The sequence below is a fragment of the Lutzomyia longipalpis genome, chromosome 1 (assembly GCF_024334085.1).
Source record: "Lutzomyia longipalpis isolate SR_M1_2022 chromosome 1, ASM2433408v1".
Taxonomy (NCBI): Eukaryota; Metazoa; Arthropoda; class Insecta; order Diptera; family Psychodidae; genus Lutzomyia; species Lutzomyia longipalpis.
The window spans coordinates 11,218,990-11,246,292 of NC_074707.1; the positions used below are offsets into that span (position 1 = coordinate 11,218,990).

The 27,303-nt window shown below is 33.1% G+C and overlaps 4 protein-coding genes across 7 annotated transcripts in view; 3 read left to right on the forward strand and 1 right to left on the reverse strand.

Annotated features, from left to right (window-relative positions):
• LOC129790048 (solute carrier family 35 member B1 homolog) overlaps nt 1-27,303 on the forward strand; it is a 766,332-nt gene that overhangs the window by 376,055 nt on the left and 362,974 nt on the right. The gene's annotated exons all lie outside the window — the stretch shown is intronic.
• Nucleotides 1-27,303, forward strand: part of LOC129790119 (T-cell leukemia homeobox protein 3) — a 442,143-nt gene that overhangs the window by 51,866 nt on the left and 362,974 nt on the right. The gene's annotated exons all lie outside the window — the stretch shown is intronic.
• Nucleotides 582-26,829, forward strand: LOC129788780 (ABC transporter G family member 23). Of its 3 annotated transcripts, none has more exons than XM_055825126.1 (11): nt 14,132-14,456; nt 17,926-18,000; nt 18,662-18,823; nt 20,822-21,136; nt 23,973-24,477; nt 24,538-24,615; nt 24,682-24,867; nt 24,937-25,132; nt 25,195-25,444; nt 25,522-25,914; nt 25,981-26,829. In XM_055825126.1, exons 2-11 carry the CDS (start codon nt 17,990-17,992, stop codon nt 26,153-26,155), a joined length of 2,271 nt encoding a protein of 756 aa, XP_055681101.1. In that variant the 5' UTR covers nt 14,132-14,456; nt 17,926-17,989; the 3' UTR covers nt 26,156-26,829. The 3 variants fall into 3 exon arrangements, with proteins under 3 accessions (XP_055681093.1, XP_055681101.1, XP_055681109.1); XM_055825134.1 differs by having other exon boundaries at nt 14,175-14,622; XM_055825118.1 differs by lacking the exons at nt 14,132-14,456; nt 17,926-18,000 and adding an exon at nt 582-1,203.
• On the reverse strand, nt 4,914-11,182 carry LOC129789146 (xaa-Pro aminopeptidase 1-like). The gene is made up of 7 exons (XM_055825806.1): nt 10,937-11,182; nt 9,175-9,307; nt 8,605-9,097; nt 7,965-8,170; nt 7,307-7,731; nt 6,517-7,003; nt 4,914-5,188 (listed from the first exon to the last, which is right to left on the reverse strand). Exons 1-7 carry the CDS (start codon nt 11,014-11,016, stop codon nt 5,060-5,062), a joined length of 1,953 nt encoding a protein of 650 aa, XP_055681781.1. The 5' UTR covers nt 11,017-11,182; the 3' UTR covers nt 4,914-5,059.

The following is a 27,303-nucleotide window of genomic DNA, read 5'->3' on the forward strand; positions in this document are numbered from 1 at the left end:
TTCCGCCAAGGTTGCATATGCTAATTGTTGGGATAAATATGTGGTGAGAGATTTAAGAATGATGTGATCATGATTGTTGAACAAGACTTGTCGTATATGTGTGTCTTCACCTGCGATTGTTGACTTTTGTAAAGACGTTTTAGTTCAAAAGACCTGTGTCATTCTAGGGAACGTACTCCAGCCAAGATTTTTCATGCTTCCAATTCCAACTGCAAGCCACTTACAACTGGCTATTTCTCTTTTTTCCCTTTCTCCCAATGTGCATGGCTACGAGTAATTTTAAATATCATTTTCATGCATTAATACATAGAATTTATTTTATATAAATTATATATAGAGAGGAAAAAAATTCCCCATTCGATGGAGGAGGCAAATTTATTCGTAGCCATTGCCGATTACACACTCATAGCACCTCGGGCTGGCTGAGATTTTACCTACCTATGGCCACAGGTGAGACAGCACACAGAGGCACAGCCATGAAGAAGTGTGGTGTGAGAAAACTACTCTCTACGGATACAAGCGGATCCCCACTCATGGTCTCAGCAACACATAAATTCCTTTGTGTGGTAGTTTTGTACCTCTGTGAGGTGAACGAGAGTCCAAGTTGTGTAGTTCCATAGAGTGAAATTTTTATAATGCTTTTAGTTTCAATCGCGACTTGGTCGTAACGTGGTGATCTTTGTGTCATGGTGGAGGATTTCGTTGAATTTTCAATTAGAAAATTCCACCCATTTCCCTTCCTCGTTTGCGAGCTGTAGGCCCCCTTTGAGAAATTTCTTGGTGTATGTCTCCCTTGGACTGCATTTGAGCTATATCAAATAGAGACAAATTCAACCGAAATCTTTTGTGGAATATTTTGTGAATTTCTCTCTTTCGCTACAAACTCATAAACCATCTTCACATTCCCATAGTTTCTATGAGGTACAATATTTCGTCATTCAAGTGATCTCTTCCTGGAGAAGCGTATGGATTTGTGTATACACGGAAAAGGTGAAGTGCTAAAGAAAACATCAATATTATTATTTTGCAATTTGCAATTTTGTGGAATATACACGCAGACAAGTGCCCCCAATTGACCTGCAAGAAAAGTGTTGAAGAAAATTGAATTTTATTTTTGGAGAAAATGATGGAAAGTGTACCACCACCACCTTCGGACAAGAGGAGACTCAAGAAAATGTTTAGCTGGACTGACGATGGCACAGGGTGAGTTATAGATGAAAAAAAAAGTCTTTTCAGGGTTTTTCAGACCTCACCAAAGTAAGAAAAAACCCCAAGGTGGTAAATAGTTGCATAAATATGTGAAAATCAACAAGTGGCTCAATCTCAAATCTAATGTGTGCTCGCATGGAGTCTTTCCATGTGCTGTGAGATCTTGCGCACAAGACATGGTGTGAATAGGTGTTCAAGAAAACTCTCAAGTGATTAGGAAAAAAATCATCATTAGTTCGTCATTTTTTCAATTTTTTTTCCTCAAAAAAATTAAAAATTAAGAAAAAAATATTAAAGAGATGGTCGTCAACCTTGGGATTGCGTTTCAGTGGACTCATTGTGTACAGAAATATTCAAATATTTCTCTACAGTATGATGCAAAGTGTTCGATGTTTGTTATATTGATTAAATTTCCCAGATTTGTCATTAAAAAATTAATTAATTCGCCAAACTTATTATGCAGATTAAATATTTTTTCATAATTTGGAAAAATTCTTATTGGAAATTCAAATATTATTTTATGGTTTTTAATGTGATTGGTACCGACTCAAAAAAAAAGATTTTTCTAAAAACTAACCTTCTATTGTAGGTATTTAAAAAATTAATTCAATTCCATAATTTCCCACAATCAGTAAAGAGACAAAAGCGTCCTTTTAAATAAATAAAATATTTTTTATGAGAACTCTATTTGGGTATTAAATGCATTAAAATTTTGCCAGTGCGAAAACTTTTTATTTCATTTTCTTTTTAATACCCACAAGGAAAAACAATTAAGTTTTTCTAAGAAGAAGTGTGTTGTATAATGTTTAAGACATTTTTTTAGTCAAAAAACCGCAAATTTACAGTTTTAGCTCTTTTAAATATCCGTGGTTTTTGTTTTATTGATATTTTAAAAATTAATTAATGCAATTACGAATAGTTCATAAATTGATTAAAAAAAAATCTTAGAACAATATACTTTCGTTTTTTCCACGAATAATATCCAATTTTCCTAATAGGAAAAACACATTTACTTAATTTGATCACGATGTGACTACCGCACCCACACAATTTATTGATATTCAACAAAATTACAACGAAAAGGTCAAGCATGGTCCGACAGCGCGCATAAAAGCGAAAACGAAACACTGATACCGTCTGCTCTTTAACCGGCATTTTAAAGAAGAAATTTTATACATATTTACTTACAAGTTTCATAACTTCTTAAGTTTGAAAAAAGTATAATTTTTGCACTACACTGTAAAGTCGCGAGATTTTATTGATTTATCCAGTTGAGCTGCTTTAGCCACAATATTCTTCACTGAAACACCATGAGAGGCACTCACTAAACAGTTTGACCATCATGTGGAATTGTCACACAAAAATCAATAAAGACCCATATTCAGATTGGAGTGAATTGGAGAAAGACATCAATTGAGACATAATGTACATATTTGATTTCTCTTCCATGAACTTCGTGCGCGGGAAAAGCCATATGTTGTCCTCCTTGAGCTCATTTTCATAGAATTATTTATTGATACACTTTTTTTCTCACACTGACCTAACGAATAATATTGTATGGGATTTTCCAATATGCCACTTGAGTGGAGAAAAGGAGCAAAAGAGCTACAAAAAATTTTTTAAGGCGACGACTCTATTGCATAAGAGGGCACAAACCATGCGCATTGCTGAGGTAAAGTCTGCATACAAGAAATGGCGCGCGAGAGAGAGTGGCGGATGGATAATCGAAGTCGCTGTTACTTGCAGCACTCAACTTGAAACCAACACTGTGAGCAGTTTATTGAGAGTGAAATTAAAAAAAATTACGAATGCCTTTTCCTCTATCATGTGTCGACATATTGGGACAGTTGGTCAAATATGCGAACAATCACTGATGAATTTGTAATTTTTTTTGTTAAAAGCAAAAGTGAATGACATTTTGCGCATTACTGTGTGCACATTACATCTCACTTGAAAGGAAAAAAATGCTTCATTGATGATTTGCCAAGGGAGTGGTTTTAAAGAGTGGTTCAATACACAAAGGAGAGAAGAAGAATATTTTCTCTATGGGTTAGATAATTAAGTGAGGGGGAATGCTATTTCTCTGGAGGAATGCTCAAAGGGGTCAAAATTCAAGGTATTTCACTTTACAATTTTCACTCACGTGCCAGATTTCATATGAAGGAGCATTTCACAAGTGTTTAGAAACTTTTTTTTTCATTGCAAAATCACCTTACTAAAAGCCCTTATGAGATGGACTGCACAATAATTGCAATTTGCACATCTCACGGCGATTTTTTTTTAAGTAATCGTGACTTGATGTTTTTTTTTTGTTAGCTATATGGTCTGCTCTAAATCAATGATCCAAAAATATGTGGTGTGTACGTGTAAGGTTTACTATCTAAATGTCTTATTAAGCTCCAATTATTATTGTATCAATTGCTAAAGTCCGATTGAATCATTACTTGATATTGTAAGCACCGCACAAAACAGTAGTATCAGTGTATAAGGTTTTCTTTTCTTGATAAATCTTTTCCGTTTTGTACCTAAATTTGGAGCAATAAACAACTCGATAGACTGATCGAATAATTGGGTGTGTTGATAAAAATAATTCTACGTAATTATTCACGTAATTTTTTGCTGCTGTAGCTAATCCTTTAAGTACTAAAGTACGCAGAAATTGTCGTCAAATAGGCGTTAAAATTTCTTTTTATTTATCGTGCGCTTCAGATTCAAATCTGTATGAACTTATGGAATTTTCTTTCAATTTATTTGATTGATTCTCCAACATTTCATTTTATTAGATTTAAAATCTTCGAAACAAGCTAAAATTTATGATTTATTCCTATTGTTTCAACGATACAAAATTCTATTATTTATTGCAAATGTTTTTTTCTTATTGATCTCTCTCAGTTTATTGACTCCAAACAAATTCTTATTCATTTTTATTCCTGGAAAAAGCTAACTTCATCTAAAGAAAAATCTCTTAATAAATCACTTTCGCTTTATATTGGGTGAAGTGCGTATGATTGAAATTTTCAATAAAAGTCAATTTACGATAAGGTAAAACAACAACAGAACGCCCCATTTCTCCATCATATCATAATCCATGATTTGATAAAAAAAATAAATTGATCGGTGGATTTATTCAATTTAAAATTTCTCTCCAACAAGCTAATGCTGTTGTTAAAATGAATAAATGCGGTTTAGAAAAAAAAAGTCAAAGTCACAACTTTACCACCCAACAACAATACGGATGTTAATGAAGTGGTATCAATTGCACACGAGGCTTTAATTAAGTTGTGTCTGCTCATCAAACGTATGGAAATTACCTAATATTAACTGAGATATGAAATCTGCTTAACTAATAACTATTCTCTCATATAATACACGAGGCCATATAGACATTTTGCATTATTAACTTTACCACCCTGAATGATTTTGAAGGATTCCAGCTGAAATTAACAAATAAATGATGCATACAGCAGAGAGATGTATTCTTGACAATCCCTTCTCAATTGCAAATTTTCTTACCTGAGAATTTTCTTTACGTTGAGTTATCTTTCTCTCTAAAAAAAAATGATGAGGCAATTTTATTTTTATTATTTGCGCAAAATTGATGATAGTAATTCTAATCAAATATTCCAACTGCTCACAGACTCATTCCGATAAACAATAAGCACATATGTTTTGTATTCAATCAACGTCACGACAAAATCACACTCTTCACGGAATTCCTTATTTATTCTTGTTATTACGATCTTATGTAAATTAGTCAATGTAATACATTCATAATACTTATGGGATGCACACAAGATCACACGCGGAATCCTACAGGATGGCTGTGGAAAATCCCATTTGTCATCTCTCTTCAAGCCATTGTCGATGCAATGGGTTTTGTTTCCTCCAAAAGCCATGCATAAGCAGACGGATCTTGTTCGTTTAGCAAGTTGCGAACAGTCTCAACAATTTCTTGATGATATGCATTAATTTGTTCAGCCTAGAATTTTTAATGACAAACAATGAAAAATATCATTAATCATCCATGACTTTCCCATGAACTTTCCCACCAGAGTGTGGCACACAAGTCAAGTTCTCAGAGATGTGGAAAATTTTTCATAAAACATGCCTTCTCAAATGCTGCGTATATCGCCACATGTGAATGCATTTTTGCAATTTTAAAGAATGTAAAAAAAATATTCTTCATTTTTAGAATCTAAATTCATTAGCGTGAAAATTTACACAATTTACACTGACATGAAAATTTTAAACTGGCACATGAGACACGCATAGTTGTCATCCAGGCAAAAAAAATTATAAGAACACTGTGAGTCACACGAGTCAGGAAAAATGCAAGTGTGGAAATTTTATGCTGACCAAAATATAGAATTAAAAAGATGAAAATATTTTTGTCTACAAATTCAAGACTCATTCAGTTGGTAAAGCAAGCTGTGCAGAAATTATGCGACTTTGTGTTCTAAGAATTTATAAATTGAGTAAAATAAATTTATAACTTTATGTGAATAGAGAATGTCTTATTTTCTTTAAGATTTTTCACACAAAAGAAAAGCAAATACCAAAATATTTAATTTTTGATTAAATTCTCATTTGATTCGTTAAATAAATATTAATTCTTCAAAATGTTGTTAATCTTTCTTAACAGTTAAAATTAATTTTAATAACGTTTACTTTTTACAAATTAATTTAGTCAAGCACCTAAAGTCGGAGACTTTTCGCACGATTTCTCATAATTTTTCATTTTTGATTTACCGGAAGAAAAAAATTCCACACTTCATTAACTAAGTAATTCTCCTTAAGAATTCTTTTAAAATAAATTTAAAAGCATATTCAGGGAAATCAGCAAAGTTATCACATCAAGGAGAAATAATATATTCGCTGTTTGAATAGATAACAGGAAGGTTGTCCAAATATTAATTATGAAAAATTAAGTAAATAAACACACTAAAAAAAAAAAGATTGAAATCTTATGTTTTAAGGAGAAGCTTTCAGAGAATTAAATTTTACATAAAAGCTCTTCAAAAGTTTATCAATGATATAAAAGAATTTATTGAATTTGGAGATTTTTATCAATCCCAAAACTGAAAATTCAAATTAGAAAACGTTGGTAAAACTGTGTAAAATTTTTCACCTTCATAAATTAAATTTGAAAATGACTTAAGTTTTAATTTTTAAATATTTCCAATTGATTTGAACTATTAAAAATTATGTCAGCCTTGCAGACTGCTCGTCAACACATGCATTTCACAAAAAGAGGCAAATTACAAAACTCTGTGAACCTCACTTTGAATGTGACTGAGCAATTATTACCTCTTCTTTGGTGATTAAGTCCGTGTTTATCATCTTCAGTTGGAAGGGCACCAAGGTCGCTGCGTGGAATGTGTATGCACCACGGCCAGCGAAATCTCTCATTCCGGGTTTCCCCTCGAATTTCACCACTTGAACAATACTTTCAATGCGAATTCCAAATGACTCTGCCTCGTAATAGCCGGGCTCATTGGAAACAAACATATTCTCAAGGAATCCCGGTGCACCGCCTGCACTGGAGATCAATGGTGGATACTCATGAACGGCCAGGTAGGCTCCAATTCCATGGCCAGTTCCATGCCCGTAGTCCATGCCTTCTTGGAAGAGAAATTGCCTAGCGAGACCATCGAAGTGGGATCCAGGTGTTCCGGGTGGGAAAATGGCACGATCAATGGCTAGATGTCCTTTTAGGACGAGTGTGAAAGCTTGCCTCTCAAAATCCGTGGGTTGTCCCATGTGAACGGTTCTCGTTACGTCCGTAGTACCATCTCTATAAAAAAGATTACAAAATAAATTAGCAGCGAATTACACGTATATGGTACCTGAATGGATTGCATGGCTGCGAAAGAATGGTCATAATTTACGCAAATGTGCCTGCGTCACTGCCAACACATCATCTTTGTCCAAAAGGTGCCCATTCATTGAAGTCAATTCACTTTGAGAATAAAATGCTCAACGTAAGCTGTGTGAGAGTTACAAGTGGTGGCCTCAAGATTCGTCATGGTGAGGTCACAGGTTCACTCACATTGCCCGAGAAGAAGAAAAAGGCTATAAAAAGTACAGGTATACTCACAAATACTGGCCACCTGAATCAATCAAATAGACACCCTCTGTGGTGATCTCACGATTCGTCTCTTCCGTTGGGGAGTAGTGAACTACAGCTGCATTTGGCCCAAAACCGCTAATGGAACCAAAGCTGAGTCCTTTGAAGTACATTTGATCAGCACGGAAGCCCCGAAGACGTGTTGCACCACTGATCTCCGTAATTGTCTCCTGACCGAGGGTCACATTGAGCCAGTGGAGGTATCTTATAACAGCCACACTATCCCTTACATGGCAATTTCTCAACCCTTGAGCCTCAACGGTATTTTTGACTGCTTTTAGACGCGCAATGGGGCTGTATCCACTGACAACATATCTTCTCTCAGCAGGAACTTTCTCAAAAATCGCTTGATTGCATCCAGATGGTATCAATATATACTTTGTGGTCTCACTCACCTAAAAAATAATTTATTTTCTACAATCATTTCACTTTAACCATCCACTCAACTGAGAAAATCCGAGGAGAACTGAGAAATTCAATGAATTATAGCACAGAAGAAAAAAAGATTAAAAGCTACAAAGTGTGACAACTTCTTGTGCAACTCGTTTATCTTGTATATATAGAGATTAGAAATTCCTAGGAGTTTTAGCATAATTATAGTTCTCTAAAATACTAAATCATTACTCACCACTCGTTGCAATCCATCTAAGAAGGTTTCGTAGTCGAAATCGAAAATGCAGTTAGTACCAGATTCCTGTCTAATGTGATCTTTAATCGAATCAGGGACATTCCTATCCTTATGGAAGAACACATAGAGGTCATTCATGGTGAGAATTGCGTAGGAATAGAAGGTGGGTGTTGTGGAAAAATCTCCTCCTCGAACATTGAGTAGCCCTACAGGAAAATCAGAGAGAGTTTTCTTATCAATAAAGTGTTTGGAAAGTTTCAAAATACTAAGAAAAAATTAAGGAGCTTTTCAGGGATTTTTTTTTTCAAGATCTTTAACAAAAGATTTTGTTATTGTAAAATAATTGAATTCCAGTAAATAACGAACGCCCGGTTTGAAAAGCATTTCTTCAAAGTTTGCGCCACACACATCGATGAAACGCACAAAAGCTTCGCCAGAGCTTTTTCATCGATACATGTATGTTTGTATATAATAAAAAGCTCAATTTTTTATATACATATTCTTCTAACTTGAAAAAGCTTTGTCAAAAAAAATTGATAAATCAAGTAAAAATCATATTCTAAAACAATTTTCAATAATTTTCTTTCCCTTTTCACGAAAAAGAATTTAAGCGAAAAAATAATTTTAAAATTAGACTCACATGCTATCTCATCGAGTGTCGTCACAACGAGAGCTTCTCCATTCAAATTCTCCATCTGACTGCGAATTGCGGCAATTTTCTCAGAAATTGGCTGCCCACTGAAGGTGAGGCTAAGCACCTCTAGTTCAGAAAATTGTATTTGGGGTTGATCCTCCCAAATCAAATCCACGAGGTTGTCTGCAACGGACTCCAATCTGTGACCGTGTTGGCTCAGGTAGCGTGAGTAACGATCAAAGTCATTCGGTGAGAATAGGTTCGGATCCAGTCCTACGCGTCCGGAACTGGGGAGGTTGTCCCTCAACCACTCCTCATGGCTCGGCGTTCCGGGCAAACCACTCTTCATAATCTCCCAATAAGTCGTATCGACCTGGCGGTCAGCTTGCAGGTGATATCGACCATCAACCCACACCGCGGCTTTCGTTCTCCCCACAATTGCAAATCCATTTGATCCCGTGAAGCCGCTCACGTAGGACACTCGCCTCGATGAACCACCCTATAAAGGAGATATTTTTCTTCAATTAATATTCTTCTTTTTTAATTATAAATTTTATTATTGAACAGAATATTTACCAAATGGGAATCACTTGCTGGAATTAAATAAGCATCCAAGTTGTATTCAGAACTTTCCATCACTCTTCGTAAATCAGTCAAGATTGAGGCAACATCCATATGCTCTTTTGGAACGGGTTCAGTGTAAATTACCCTTGAATCAGCAGACAAACTCATTAAAATCAATCTTTGCCGAAAATTTCCCAAATTCGATGGCTCAAGATAAACATTTATTATTTAAAAGCCCGCTGTATTATTAATCTCTATTGCCAAAAGATTTTAAAATTAAGAAGTCACTAACATTCTCTATTTCTTTATCTTTTTTGTGCTCTTGATTTTTTCACCCACTCAAAATAATTAAGATTATATACATATTAATGTGTCTGTCTTTTATATAAAACATAACGTTTTACCTATACAGGGTATTTCACAAATGTTTGCTTTAGAAAAAAAATTGAAAGAAATTTTTAAAGAATCTCAATGAGTTTTTAAAAATTAAAAATTTATGCATTTTATATGATTTAGTTGTAATTTCACAAAAGTGCAAAATTTTTCTGATGGTTATGGAATTGAAATGTCATAATTCTGTTGAAATATATTTCTTACGACATGGACTAAATTCATCACAATATGGCATTTTGTGACCATTTTAAGGTCAATTAAAATCTCCTGTTTTTTATCATTTGAACAATGATATTGCGAAAATAGAATAACATGCAAAGATTTATATTAACGATGTGTTTAATTGAAATAATTAAAATGAGTCACTATTCTCACTAAAATTACGTATAGTTCACGGACTTTGTTCTCATCTCAATAAATTTATTCATTTTTTCTCCATGTTTTAGATTTAAAAAAGAATGTCAAAAGAACTATTCAATGAGTTTAATTTAATTGTCTCGGGTTGTAAAATAAGCGAAAATAAAAATCTTATCATAAGAAATGTTGTCAAGCAATGATTCTGTAAGTTTTTTTTCATTACAAAATCATTAAAAAGTTTTGTCTTGTTAAATAAAATTGAACTTCCTCAACTTTTTTGACGCTATCTAATCATCCGCTTGAGCAATATCACTTAAGAAATGAGCTCAATATTTTTGTGATCTCTTTTCAACGTATATGGTCTATCAGCATTTCATCTCTCTCAAAAAAAAAAGAATTCACTTTGGTGCCATCCAGATAAAAAGACGATTTTCGGATCATAAAATATCACATGCCTCTTCTCCCAGAACTTACGTAAACGAATAAAGATACAATTTATAAATATTATTTGCGAAATATTTTGTAGTGTTGGGACTATAAAATTTTTTTTTCCTTAATAGCTTTTCAATATTATTGCACCTTTAAAATTAGCAATTAACTATTTTATCGTGTATTTCGCCAGTAGTGTAGAATTTCACAATTACCACCTATTTTTCTCAAGACATTGGGATTTTTTTAATCACACAATTTTGCACTAAATACTTAATTTCTCTGTGAACAATTCAACTATCTTTTATAGATAATATTATTGCTAATAAAAAATGCATTTTGAACTTACTTTTATCCAATTATACGCTATAAAAATGTTTGAATTCAATGCACATGCGAAATTATCGGGAAATTCCAAATGACAAATTTCAGCAAACAGTTGTTAAATGTAAATGCTTGGCAATGCATTATTCATTTTAAGAAAAATTACCCTGGCACTTAGTTTTCCTTGTACTTGTGGGAAAATTTTTTTCACCATTATACAGCAGAATAATGCGGCTTATCACATTGAAGAGGTAACACGAGATAAACTTACTTGGCCACCACAAAACCTGCACCAATGAGTAAAACCGCCATCGTAAAAACACCTATTCCATATGCAAATACACCCCTCATTTTTGCACGACAAAAGAAAAACTTACAAATCACAAAATTTTGCCACTTTCAGGTAGGATTATTTTAAATTAAGTTTAGAACAAAATCGTGTTGAGTTTTTTTAAGGTGTTGCCTCGTCCAATTAAATCAATCGACTGATACTTTGTGTGGAATGATAATTCGCACAAATCCACCTCAATAGCATTTATCAATCCATATATACGATCGTCTTTGCTGATAAATATGTTCAAAACATTTATATACATACATAGATCCCGGTTTTAAGTGTTCCAAAAGATAAGCTCTCTTGAAGATCTACTTAAGACGTACTATCTTGACATTAATCACAATATAATGTCAATTTAGGGGCTTTATTTATTCTGGATAAAATGAAATCTTACTGGAAAATTTCAAATGCATTTTTCATAGTTTTGAAACAATATCAAAAGAAAATGAATTTGCTTAAAATGTTCAAAGTAAAGTTGTCCTACTAAATATGCCATTGAACTATGTTTTAGGAGGGACACTATATGTGTACATACATGACATACATATATACATACATATTAAAATGTACAGACGCACGTGGCTTTAACGTAACATTAAGTAATTACAGAGTCTTGCCAATTGTAAGAGATCGATTAATAAAGCGGAAAATTGTACGCCAGACAACGTCTTTCTCTTAAGATCCACAATGAGCTTCTTGTGAGAGAACTTTCACATCTGTCGGCTTCATTTAGCCCAAAGTCGCATCTCTTGAAAATTTAACAGAAGCAAATAAATGGCTAAAACGAAGTTTCGGAGGTGTGTAAGAGGTGGGGAAAAGCCTCTTGCAAAATCTGCACACATATGTAATATTTTAAAATTTGAAGTGATAGCTGAAACAAGGTCGTTTGTTTTTTTTTTTCCTTCATTGGCTGGTAGCCCCCCTTTCCTCTTCCCTCGCGATTGAGACTGCAGCTTGACGTTGGATGTCGGACTTAGCTGACCGGTGGCATTGGTTGTTACGTGCTGGGCACGTTGAAATCACCTGCGCTACTTTTGTTTATCTTCATAATGTTGAAATGCCGCGTAATCAATTACATCACACCAGTGAAAGTTTCCGTCGTGGTGGATTTATATAGATATATTTTATATATGTAGCACACACATTCAAACATTTATTATATATATTTGCAATATAGTCATATGTATGATCAGAAATTATAAAATCAACTGGCCGAATTTGTGTCAATTAGATGCATTTTGAGATGCTCACCTAAATATTGCCAATTCCATATTTTATTCAATTAAATCATTAATCATGTCATGATATAATAAATGTGTCTGGAAATAATAAAAATTTTATCACCAGTTATATACAAATTTATGTATGGAAAATTTCTCATTAGAATATTTTTGGAAATTCCTCTTCCTTTGTGATTAATTCATTCTTCGCGTCTCCGGGTAGTTTAACATTTCTAGTGGAATTTTTAATTTGCAATATGAAAATTTTGCACAAATAAAAATAGATTTAAGAATCAGAAAAATTGTTAAGAGATCAAACAGCTGAAACAGGTTAATAAATTAAAATATAAAAAATTCTTAATGACTCAGGATATAATATACAATACATACATAATCACATCGCAATGCATAGAATTGCGTTATATTCTTCCAAAAACGTGTTTAAAATATTAAAACAATTTTCAAAAAAAAAAGAAATTAAATAAACACCCAAAAAATATGTCAAGGTCACACACATAAAAATAAAATTCAATTAATTTGAATAGTCAGAGCCATAGAGAGATTTATTTTTCGGCTTTGATTCATTCTTCAAAGGAACACAGCTTCCGCCGTAATGCATGTACCATCTAATATTTACTTTCAATAAAATTAATAATTTTTATGCATACCAAAGCTTTATGTTACGTTGATAATAGCGGGGAAACCCGTACACATACATTATATCACTGAAAGCAGGATAAACAATTGGTGAGAAAAATTGCAAATTTTTCCTCAATAACATGGAAGGTGAAAAGTGGAAATTATAATACATATCTTTATACGTATAGTTTGTACTTTGCATTGTGTCTACAACATCAATATTCATAAAGTTTAGTTTAAGTTAAGTCATAAGAAAAAAATCTTATCGAAGATATTTAAACGAACTTTTCAATACTTTTCATTTAAAAAAAAATTACTGATAACTACTATTCTCGGAGAATAAATTTATATAACCTTTCCAAGGTTTTGAGCTAGAAAAAGTTCTGCTTTTCTTTCTTTTTACTTCCAATATCGCATGGTACAGAATCGTAAAATTTCTTCTGTGTAGTTTTTTTTTCTTCGCAGATATAACCTTTTGAATCGAATTGAAAGAACAACGCGTGTATTTCAAAGAAATCATTTTACACATGTCTTTCTAGTCAAAATAATTTTAAATTTAATTTTTTTCTTTGGGAATATAAACATTTTTACTTGTCTTTAGGATTTGGTTATTTTCCTCGTGTGGTTTCCTTAATGTCTTTTCTTATTCCAATGAGCTCTTAAAGTTAAGTTTCAAATTAATCATGCTCTTTATGGCAGAGTTGATGGAAGTTGAATACACTTTAACATAATTTTTAATTAAAATTTGCAGAAAGGTCGTATATTGATTGTCCTTGAACAATATACGATTTAGCTATTTTTTGCTTATCAAATTAAATTTCAGCAGAATTTCACTCTGCAGAAAAATAGGGACATTTCAAAGAAAGTTCTTGTTATAAAATTCGCAAGAGATTTTTCATTGAATGAACTATTTCTTTTTCTATTTCCACTGTGAGTGCATAAGCACTCAACATGACTCCACAAGACTAAAATATATTTCTTCACATTTATCCATGACACTATGGTAAGCACAGGAGCTGATGGCAAAAGAGTTTGCATGCACCATACAGACACACAGGGTAATTCAACTTGCTTAAGATAATATATACCTTCATGGACAAGATAGTGTATTTATTCGTCTCGTATATATGGGTTCTTGCACATAAAAAGCCTTCCAATACTGAGACATGGTGGATTTCTTTTTGCCACTGCAGATTTAAAATTACTCAATCATGTTGTTGTATTTAATATTATTTAATTGAACCCCCTTCCACTGAAAGCTCGGCGTTTCAAGAGTCGCGTATTCAGTCTAAGCGCCTGTTTATTGCTGCACAAAAGCGCTGTCTCCAGTCGCTTTCGGTTCGTTCGTTATTGAGGATGTTGATTTCGTAACAAGTCACCTCTCTGTGTGAATTCTTTTTCTCTTAAATCAATTCTCTCGTGCGATCGTTCAGTGAATTACTTATTTCAAACATAGAGCTGTGAATACATCCCAAAATCAGGATAAAAGGATAATATTAAAATACATCAAATACAGTGAAGCTTTTTCTTTGAAAGTGCTTGATGGACTGGGCTGATTTTTGGATTTAAAAATTAATCCCAACATTGTGCTTTAGGTGGAAAATTAAGAAATTATACATTTGTGAGAATTAAAAGCTGAGAAAAGGAACAATTTAAATATATATTTCCCCTTTTGGCATTCCCAATAAACATCAAATTTTAATTTAAACATTTTAGCATTACCGATACACAACATTTTCTTGGTTATTAACTCAAAAGTGTGTAAGTGAATGGAAATGTTATTTTAAAATGAGTTTCACGTACATAATGTAATTGCGGATATTTTGCCAACATTCGACATTTAACGTATACCTACCTACTTCTACACAAAATCTAACGCACATATGGAACTATATACAAAAAAATTTAAATACATATTTTGGAATAAATGTGGATATTTTTGTTGAAACTTTATAAAAAAAATACCATACCTCTGTGCTATATGGTTTAACAAATCAACGTGGTATTGGATAAATCTACTGCACATGTGTGAATTTCATTGGAATTTGGAACTCACTCCATTTCCATATTCATTGTGCAATATTTATTGCAAAATGCTAGATTTCTTGGCCACACAACATCGGATGATTCCAACAAAGAAACCATTCTCTTGTCGTGGAAGACGCTTCGAGTTGAAATTGCCAAAAGACGCCACAACAAAATTTTCATTGTACAAAGAGATGATAAAAATATTTTCAAAAACACACTGAACAACTTTCCTTCAATAAATTTACTTTCAATGAAAAAGCAATTATCAAAAAACCTGCTCAAAGTACAACAATGCCATTTTTCATATTTTACAATGGAATGTTTTCTTCATTATTAAATCAATGAGCTTCATTACCAGATTGATTAATTTCTGTATAACCTAATTTAACACACATTTTCCAAGAAATACCCATTTTGATCTGATAATTGGTTCTTAGTTTTATCTGATGAAGAGAACTGTGTGTACAACAAAACGTGCATGTGGTGTGTATAAAAGTAACTTGTACACATACGCAGTGTCTGAAGAAATCGAAAGTTAAAAGGCCTTCGTAATTATGAACACAAAATATAATGTACAAGAAACGCGTATATTAATCCACAATTTTTCTTCTTTAAAACTCGTCAAGAAAAAATACTCTTTTGCCTATAAATTTTTCTGAAGTAAATTAAATTTTAATTAATATTCTTAAGAAATCCAAAAATGCTTCATAAAATCTATTTTTGTTCCTGATTTTCCAAGAATAAATAGAATTAATAAAGATACTCTAATAAAATAGGTATTACACGTGTATCGTGCTGTCAACAAAGGCACTTTTTAGGGAAAATATTTTTAATTACGTCCACGTTTTTAGCAGTGATTTCTTAACAAAATGTAATAATTAGAAATTGGGCTTTGATAAGAATATTTTAATACATTCTTAAAATAAATTCTAGTTTAAAACTTAAAAAATAATAGATTTTTACTCTCAATAAACATTTTGTTAGTGTTATTAAAAAATAAATTTAAAAAATGTGAAAATTCATTTTTTAAATTATTCCTATTTTAATTTGTGATAATCGACCCAAAAGTTTTCTTTTTGTATTTTATTTTTCATTAAATAAACCAAATGATATGATAGGTAGCAAGAAAATTCAATGAAAACATCATTATTCCCTGTTCTGGAAGATTTCTGTAACAAAATGAGTCTATTTACGTGATGTGAGACGATGTGTAATTAATTGTTCATTCTCACTTGACTCGTAGTATTTTCTAAGACAAAATCACACGAGAGTCTAAAGGTCAACAAAGTATATTGCTGGAAATTCTAATGAAAAAAGTATAATGATCAATTTATTGCAAACACGCATGTCGAAAGAATTTTCCGGTCACCGCAACACATACCACACACACGTCTTTGCAAAAGAGTTTTTCTCAAAGCAACAAGTTGAAAAGTCTGTAAAGTCTGCACACAGGAAATGTGGGCATATCCTTTATTAATTTCATAACGCGATATTTCTTTAAAAGTCTCCACACAAAAATGACTAAACGTTTGCTTGTTTCGCAAAGTACATAATAAACCCTCATTTAAACGCAATATTTTCATTTTCATTCAATATGTAATCATTCAAATTGCATATTTAACTATATTTTCTTTTACTCCGCTAAAGTCACTGCAATATACTTACTTTGGGGAATAAATCAAATAACAAAAAATATACTTATGGGCATTTGTAGTAAATAGAATAGTAGTACTCAATAATACGGAAGTCGGAAGTATTATTCTTAGGTTTCGCACAACAAGCTGTGGTTAAAGAAAAACAAAACTGAGTTGTTAATGAAAATACAAAATAATTAAATGGGACAGGTGGTATATGACTTGAAATATGAGCATGCAAAGTTCATGTGAAATGAAAAAAAAATTGTCAGGTTTATTTTCAATGTTCCTTAACGTTTTTCTTTTGCAAGACATGCATTGATTTTTTATTTTAAAGAAATTCAAATTCATTTGAATATTGTTCTGAAGGTGATCTCAATAGTGTTTTATTTTTGCAAATAAATCTAGAAAATTAATTCAAGTGACAGTGACTGTTCTAACCAAGAAAATAAAGGTGAAGCACCTCTCAATGACGACTTTCCCTAGACAAGAGAAATCACCTTCGAGTCATCTTCAATAATGAAGGTTATTATTTCATTGCCAATTGGTAGTTGGCAATAAATAAGGAGTGTGGCAATTCAAAAAGGAATAAAATATTTAATAAGCCACCTGTCATAAAGCATTAAGCATAATTCAATTTTCATTTAAACAAAAATTTTGTAATTCTTCCTTCTAATAGATAATCCTTCAGACTGTCTTAAGATACGGAGCAAAATCGCAATAAATATTTGAGCATTGAGACTCTCTAATTGAAGAGTCATTTCAACAAACAAAATAGCAACAATATTTTTAGCAAACAATACAAAATTATATCAAGGTTCACCTTTTCTCGATTGGCAATACAATTCTATGTGATTCTACCCAAGTACAAGTACAACGTATCCCCTCAATTAAATCGTGTGGTGTCTTTTGAAGTATAAGGAAATTTTTGTGAAATATAATTTAGTACCTGTGAAGGTGCAAAACATAATTTCAAACCACAACATTAATTTGTCACCTGCAGTCAATCACTCAATTCAAGCACATTAAAAGTGATAACAACCTTGCAGTCCGGATTCACTTCTATATGCTTAGTTTATGTGAAAAATTTTCTTCGGCAAAATGTGTTAATTGCACTTAGCACCTTGATGACCATTTTATATTGCGTACAATTGTAAAAATGTTAAATAATATTTTATGGCTACAATAGCATCAAGAGTCATTTCATGCTTCAAAACAAATAATTTAGAAATGAAATTAACCCACATCTTGATTAATTGCTCTGTTATGTACAACATTTATACCAATGCAAAAGTATCCACATTTATTACACTAACTTCATAAAAAATTAAATTGACAATTTGTGAAAATACTGATGATCCTGACGATTTTCTTGTGTGTTCTCTTTGCATCACATCACCAGCGAGCAGAACTACGATTTTTGTTAGTTACTGCCGACAATTGAGCTAGGAGGAATTTAGTAAATAATGCTATTAACGTAAGTAAATTAAGTTCTTGAAAAAAAAATTATTGTTATGTTAAGATTTTCTAATAAAAAGGTCTCATATAGCCATTTTTGTCACCTCGAGTAATATTTCTTACTATAGAGATATTTTTGATGTATTTGACATTATTTTACTGCACGCATGATGTACTTGTATAAAAAATATATATTAACTAATGTGTGTGGTCTAATAATATAAAAATATTTGTTAAATTTTCTGTTCTATTAATTTCACATTTTATACAACATCAAATTGACTATATATTGGGAAATTCTTCTTCAAATTGAGCTGAAAATTATAAAACAAAAATAATGAAATTAAGATGCATAAATGGTGCAACAATTTCCAAAAGTGACGAAACTCACTGTCGAAAATATGAAGACCAAACAACATTTTTAATTCCTTCAGTTATAATATAAAAATCAATTAATTGTTGTGAAGAAATACATTTTATGCAATTATTTATTACCTTTCTATTCCATACCAATGCAGTGATAGAGATTCGGGTTCGTGTCTTCAAACGCATTGAAGTCTTTTATTTATTTTATTATTTCCAATAACCCCCGAGAGGCACTGTGTGACAACAAACAAAGTTTAAATGAAAATTCAAATTGAAAAGTATTTTAAATAAATATTTTGTTTGCTCTTTTACAGAGGCAGTGATACAAACGTAACAACAATTGATGATGGAGGAACAATGTGGAACAGACAGCAACAGGCTGTCTCGGTGCGGTATGCCTTCAAACAGTATGGATCTAAGTCAAAACCAAATCAAGTTCTCAGTAACCTCAATATGACAGTTGCCAAAGGGACAATGTAAGTTAAATAGCAAGTTTATTACAAAAAATTTTCCACTTTTCTCTAAGACCCCATATTGTATGCATATATGTGTGGTTTACCGTTAATGAATGATGATGCATAATTGAATGATTTTTTTCTTTTAAAAAAACCCAATCACTTTTTTCCTGACTCATAACTAATGCGACAAAGTGAATTTCTTAAACCAAGGCAAGCTAGAAGATTGCAATATACTCCCGTATACATTCTACCGGAGAATTCCCACACAGTGACGAGCAATTAATCATAAATTGCACTCAATTCAAGCATATCAAAGAACTTTATTGACATGGAAAATTTTTGTATTCATTTTCCAGTTTTATATCCGCCAATAATTTCCGAAAGCATGAATTTTAATAGAAATTTATTTGCAAAAGAATGCATCTCATTGTCCCCACCTTGAACAACTGTATTTAGTAGTATTTTCCAAGAATTCTACGTAAGACAACAGTAATGAACTTTGACTGTGCGACTATTATTGATATTAATGGGGAATAATGATGTAATTGAGACGAAAACATCAATGAGATTATCTGATGAACAAATTGCCTTTTCTTCGTCTTTTTTTTGTCGCAACAGCATGTAATTTGTCATTCTTCCAATCAACAAACGAATTTCACGTTGACGTGGAATATGGTGGAAATGAGTAAAATAGGTTTTTAATTGCTACCTTACACGTTTTATTGTGTAGCATTCGTTGACACTACTTCCTTGCCTTTGTGTCATAATATACCGTGGAAAATTCAGTGATTTATCTCTAATGAAAATTTTATTTTCTCCGTACAATATGAGAGTCAACGAATTGCAATGAAGTATGTATATTTTCCCTTTAAATTGAATATGCAAATGATATGCTGCTTAAAAATGAAGAATTTTTGTAAGGATAGTAATTCATTAAAAGACATCTAAATTACAGATCCGTGTTAAAAAAATAAGGCAAAAGGTTAAAATTCAAATTTATGTTGCCAAGAGTTACAATGTTGTAGGTAGTCATCGAATGGCTTGTGAAAAACCCATAATTGCTAGACTCGGAAAAATTTTCTAATATTCACAATAAAACTCGTCTTGCTTATGATTTTTACAAAACCACGCGGATCCGATGACTATAGCATAAGGTATTTTCGCATTAAAGCATATAAAACTTCCATTTCAATCTAATTGTGCAATCTTCAGCATGGAAACACACATGATTGATCATCTGGTTGGTCACTGAAAAATGCATTTTATTAATGTTCATATGTTGGGGTTTTCCAGTTAGATACTGAAAAGTTTTTCCGTGGAATATTAACAAAAAAAGACCATAACTTTTTTTTTAATTTCCCAAAAGGTACATAAACGAAAATGTTGAAATTTTTGTGGTATGGCTTAATGATTTTTTTTCACATTGGTAAAAGACACGGTCTCATGTATATATGGGAGATAAACTTTTTTTTATTGAAGTTGTGAGACTGGATGTGTTATTTAATGGGCACAATTTCTCATGAAAAGCCATCACAAACGATTTACTTTTGAGTAAGGTCGTTACACGGTGCAAATAAGATTCTATTTCAATGAAATGAGGTAAATTTCGCATTATGGTAATTTTCTCATTCATAATCATAACTCTCTTGGCCACAATGGTGATCATCTTTAACGTGATTGCGGCGGCAATGATGGAGGAAATTGGAGCGAATCAGTGTATGTTGCGAAGAATGAAAGTGGAATTTTATTATATACTTTCACACGCATAATCTTGGGCTCTATACATGGTGGAAACTTTATGGTTAGTCGATGACACCGTGGTTTAAAGGTGTTGTACATAAAAGTTGGATTGAATCGAACGCAAAGTGGGCCAATGTCAGATGAAACTCCATACCGTCTCGAGATCTTAAACTCATGTCTCACCTGAAATTTTCATTCCGTGCATTAATAAATTATATTTAACATTTTTTTTCGTCTGATTTAAATGTCTCCTTTTCTTATTTTCAATGTCAACAGATATGGCCTCTTGGGTGCATCTGGATGTGGTAAGACAACACTTCTTTCCTGCATTGTTGGACGCCGACGACTCAATTCGGGCGAAATATGGGTGCTGGGCGGGAAGCCCGGTACAAAGGGCTCAGGAGTCCCAGGTGCCAGAGTTGGGTACATGCCACAAGAGATCGCACTCTATGGCGAGTTCTCAATCAAAGAGACTATGATGTACTTTGGCTGGATTTTTGGTATGCAGACATCAGAGATAATGGAGAGACTTCAGTTTCTGCTCAATTTCCTTGATTTGCCATCACAAAATCGACTTGTAAAAAATCTCAGGTAAGCTATATATACCAACCCTCATTTCTAAGTCTGTGCAACGCACGAAATTTTAAATGCAATATTGCAATACATGAATTGATGGATATGGATAGATATTTGAATAGCATAAATTACTCATAAATTGAATTTGTTTGTGTGATCGCGTACCAAGGCCGCGAGTCAATTAATCAATGCATCAACACCTCAAGACTCCAGCTGAAGAATACTCAAAATGTCGAGAAAGATGTATAGTAGCGAAAAAAATACTACTTGACAGTCATCTACTGTCGCTGCGAATAATCTGCGTGTAATGAATATTTATGGCTGTTAGAACCAATCATTGCGACTCATTCGCACACGATAACCAAAAGTACTGAATTTTAATTGGCTCTCAAGACTTCTCGAATTTATCTTTGAGGGGGGAAAAGGCATAGATATATTGCATAGTCTCCAATGCAAAATTCCTCAAACCAATGATTTTTTTGTCTTTTCCACAAATGCACTTAATCAGCCTTAGCGCAAGCAATGGCTATGTATTGCGTATATCTAAATTGCATGCTAATGCTCACAATCGCGGAAAAATGAATTCCCAGCTCATATCCATTCAATAGACAACTGTTTTATGCATTTTATGGGAGATTATAAAATATTTTCTTCGTCTTCCTCACATCACGAGCTGTCTGAATGCTGTTTTGCCTACATTTTTCATGCAATTAATCAGCAGTTTTTTTGGAAAACATTTACCTTTTTTTTATTCTCTTCAAAACAAAATATCCCATACATACGATACTTAATTATAGGTAGATTATGTATGTGTTTGAATTTTATTTTTTTAATTTGTCAGCTCTTTTGGTTTGAATTTTTTTTTCACTTCAATTAAATTTAATTTCAATCTGTTTTTCAGAACAGTGAGAGCATAAAGTTTAAAATAATTCCATAGAAGAATTAATATAAATATTGTTTCTATACATGTCACTTTATTTTATTAATTTCTATGAGACATGCAATTTTTTGAATCATAACACGTCATTCCCGTAGTTCGGGAAATTTATTAGAGGCCGTAAATATGGGCATAAAAATTATATGCGAATAATGTGTAAAGGAAATTGCATGAAATTCTTGGTATCATTACAAAACCACTTTTCTCGATTCTTGCTTTCATCCCAGCGGCGAATGTCTTTTTATTAATAATATTTTTTATAGTATTTCCGTAAAATGACCAATTTATAGATCTACTAAATTGGTTTATGTTTCCAGTTTAGTTTTTCGTCTATCCATAAGTTTTTATCAGTTTAAGAATCTATTTAGAATATTTTAGAATCTTAAAAAAAATTCAATTGAATATATTTCTCTTTTACTTTTAAAATACTTTATATTCTTTCGCGTATTTTAGCTGTGTTTCTTTCAGACACAGCTTTTGTGTACCGAGCAAAATCGAAAGTCGTCAGATCGGGCTCAAACTTGGGATGAGCACGAATTAGGGTCCCCACATTCCAAAAAACGTATGCGCCAAAAATAAGTTTTTTCCAGCCGGCCGGCCGTCCGGCCGTCCGTCCGGCCCTCCGGATTCTAAACTTAAATTGCAAGAGAACGGTGATAGATAGAGACTTGCGGTAAACGGCAAAGTTTAAATATCGACCTGAAGAAATCCGATTATGAGGTCAAATCCACCCCCCCACCCCCCCGTCCGCCATTTTGAATAACCTCAAAATTTTGTTTTCGCTATATCTCAGCCCCTGTAATAGCTAAAAATCTGAAATTTTGATATGTTGTAGGGGCCATCAAGAGCTTTCCAACGATACCTCATTCAAGCCGTTTAGTCAATATGGCCGCCACAATTTTTCATCGAAAATCGACCATAACTCGAAAACGGCTTGACCGATTTTGATCAACCCGGGCTCAAATGAAAGCTCTCAACAAACCCTACAACTCTTTAGAACATCCGAAGTTCCAAAAGTGACCGCTAGGGGGCCAAAAATCAAAAACAAAATTTTCGATGAGTTTTCGATGAATATCCCGAAAACGGCGACATAAATTTTTTTCATTTTTTGATATGTTGTAGCTGACCATATTATCTAGCTTCATGCCAAAAATGAAGAAAATCTATGGATCCGTTCTCGAGATATAGCCTTCCAAAGTTGACATGTCATATCTCGGGTTCTACAAGTCCGATTTCGATCAACTCAAGCGCAAATGAAAGGTTTCGTGAAACCCTACAAATGTCTAGAACATTGCAACTTCGAAAAATGTCCGCAAGAGGCTCTAAAATCGAAAACAAAGTTTTCGAAAATTTCGAACTAGAATATCGATATGTTATAGCTTACTTCAAGACCTTTCAAACAAAAAAAAATTTATGAAAATCTATGGATCCGTTCTCGAGATATGGCCTTCTAAAGATTTCTTAGGGTATGACTTTTCAACTTTTCCCGACTTTGAGCGTATTTAAACTAATTTGCGTTCTAGTTTGCCCTCACAAAATTGGTACACTGAAAGAAACACAGCTCTCGTAAGCTTGGTCAGCTTACCAGTACATTTTACCTTATTTACTTACTATTTTGTATCTACTTCCAAATATACCTACATAATAACAGAAAATAGCAACACGTATATACATATATTTTTCCCGAAATATTCATGGAAAAACGTAGCGTGATGAATCAGATAAGACGACGCATGCAAAATTGGGAACAATACTCAGTCAGAACATCATTAAACGCTTCCACGATTAGATTGATAAGAACTTTATGAAAAAAAAAAACATTTACAAGAGCACAAAACTATTTCTTTCTCTATTTTTATTATTTTATTGATGAGAATGAAGTTAAAAATGTAAAAACTTTTTATTTAATTGCAGTGGTGGCCAACAGAGACGAGTTTCATTTGCCGTAGCTCTGATGCACGATCCAGAACTTTTAATCTTGGATGAGCCCACAGTTGGTGTGGACCCACTCCTGCGACAGAGTATATGGAATCACCTTGTACATATAACCAAAGCTGGTCAGAAGACAGTCATCATCACGACGCACTACATCGAGGAAGCACGACAGGCGCATACCATTGGGCTTATGCGCTCGGGTCGTCTTCTAGCTGAGGAATCCCCACAGGTTCTCCTCTCCATGTACCAGTGCCAGAATTTAGAGGATGTGTTTCTCAAATTGTCACGGAAACAGGGTGCCAATGGGGCTGTAGCCACGACAGAACAAATGAACATAAGCAACAACATCTCCCTATCAGCCTTAGCCTTTGGCAATAAGAAAGACAATCCAGTTTATGTGAGCCAAGAGAGTGGTGTTGTGGGTCTCAATTTCCATCAGAGCAAAGAAATCCTCATAAGCGATTCAAATGGATCCACTCTAGGAGTGAGTTCTTGAAAAAAATCATTTCTTTTGGGATCTCTTATAAAATTTATTCTCTTGTAGATTAATGTTTCACCGTCCCATCCTCCAAGTGCTGCAATTGATTGCGACGACTGTGGAAGATGCTCAAACTGTTTCAATGTAAGAATTTTAATTCTTTTAAAAGAATTATTTATATTTATTTTAAATTAATTTGTTTTATTGCAGATTACCTCTCGAGGAAAGATTCGTGCACTCCTGCAGAAGAATTTCCTCCGAATGTGGCGAAATGTTGGAGTTATGCTCTTCATTTTCGCACTCCCTGTTATGCAGGTCGTACTCTTCTGTCTGGCGATTGGAAGAGATCCGACCGGACTCAAGCTGGCCATAGTTAATCAAGAAATTGTTGGAGAGGTAAATCAACTTTTTTTTACCTTAAAAAATATATTTTCTTCATGTTAAAATGTTGGCTCTTAATTCCAGGATTGCCCATTCAATGAAGGATGCAAATTCAGTAATCTATCGTGCCGATATTTAGATCATCTCAACAATAATATAGACCAAAAATACTATCCTGATCCCGAATCTGCGATAAATGCTGTAAAACAGGGTGATGCATGGGGCGTTCTCTACTTTACGGATAACTTTACAGATGCTCTCGTTGCCAGGATAACTTTAGGTATAAAATTCTCATTTAAAAAAAAATTGAATGAGCTCATTATCTTCATTTTCTTGGGGTAGGTCGAGATGCTGATGACGAAACACTGGATCAGTCGGAAATTCGCGTTTGGCTTGATATGTCCAATCAACAAATTGGAATTATGTTGAATAGAGATTTGCAACTGGCTTATAAGGACTTTGCGCAGGATTTACTGAAGACATGCGGAAATAATCCCAAACTCGGCGACGTACCAATCCAATTCAAGGAACCCATTTACGGCTCAAATGATCCGTCCTTTACTGATTTCGTTGCGCCAGGAGTTATATTGACGTGAGTAGCCTAAATCAAATCCTTATTTAAATCTCTATTTAATTTTAAAAAAAATTTAATCATTTTCTTATCTTCAGAATCGTCTTCTTCTTGGCCGTGGCTCTGACATCATCCGCCCTCATCATCGAACGCACTGAGGGTCTCCTCGACCGTTCATGGGTGGCCGGAGTGACGCCCACGGAAATCTTGTTCTCGCACGTGGTCACCCAGTTTGCAGTAATGTGCGGTCAAACTGCCCTTGTGCTCATCTTTATGATCCTCGTCTTCGATGTGACCTGCAATGGTGATATTTTCTGGGTCATCGTGCTCACATTGCTCCAAGGTCTGTGCGGAATGTGCTTCGGCTTTGTGATTTCTGCCATTTGCGAACTCGAACGGAATGCCATCCAGCTGGCCCTCGGCTCCTTCTACCCAACCCTTCTTCTCTCCGGTGTTATCTGGCCGATTGAAGGAATGCCCGAATTTTTAAGGTGACCCCCATGACCCTTTACCTTCTTCGTTTTCTTCAATATTTTTTTTTTTTCGATGTCTTTCAGATACATTTCTCTGGGACTTCCACTTACAATGGCCACCACATCGTTGCGATCAATGCTGAGCCGTGGCTGGGAAATTTATGAAAGTGATGTCTACCTTGGCTTCGTTTCGACCATCTTTTGGATTTTGGGCTTCCTTATTATAACATTAACAGTACTTAAATTTAAGCGCGGATAATCTTAGTACCTATTTATTTGAGAGTGTTAAAATTATTTGTTAATTTTTGTAATGTGTAATGGATTTAATAATGCTTTGCGGTGTACAATAATTTATCAAAATATTTCAAATTTAGGTATTATTATATTTTGTAAAAATTGCATTAAAAATGAAAGTGCAAAAAACCAATAAAAAAATGCGACAAGAACAATTTCTACCCCCAATTTGGAATCATTTGCATTCCATCAGATATTTCTTTCTCTATTTTTTATCCTATATATTCTGTGTGTAATATATATGTTATTTTTTTCAAATGACCTTTCTCTCTCTAAAAAGTTTTCTATTCTTTGTACTTTTTTTTGTACATGATAAAGCTTTTCTTCTTTTCATTATTTCTTTTACCTACTAAAAAAAATATGCTTCTAGTTCATCATCCTCTTCTTCATCTATAAAACTATTTTAGTTTAATAAAATTTTGCGGAGGAAAACGAAAAAAATGGTTTTTTATAAGATTGTCTGTGATTTTTTACACACAAAAAATCATTCTGTATAATATTAAAATAAAGTTAAAAAAAAATAGCTTAAAAGTCCATATCTTTTCAAGAATATGTATTTTGTAATTATAAGGGGAAAGTGTAGTAGATGAAATAAAAATTAGATTTATAATAAAAGAAAAAAGATCAAAAGGCAAAAAACTGTTTTATTCTCATTTTTTTAGGTTGATTTTTTTTTAAAAGTTTTGTGTTCAAGCTTTTCTGATTTTTTTTGTTATTTTAGCAGGACTAACTTTAATAAGTTGAAGAAGATTTAAGGTAAGCCGAACTCTTGATCCTTTCTGGAACGCCAACCAAGTGTTAATTAAATTTTTCATAACATATTTCAATTTTCAATAAGTCTGATGAAGATCATAAATGAGAACCGAAACGTCGTTTATTTATTTGCTCTTTCAGGTTTTTCCTTGAGTTTTTCCAAGGAAAAAAAATACACAAAGTTCTTAAAATAAATTCTTAAAGAATTTAAAGACTTTCAAGTTGGAATTTTTGAGAAATTAAAAAAAAACCTTTGAACTAAAATTATCGCATTTTGCGTAGTGCGTAAAAACGGTGTAAGCACGAGTCGCGCACTCTCACCAAAAACTCATTCGATTTCTATCAGTGTATTGTTTGACA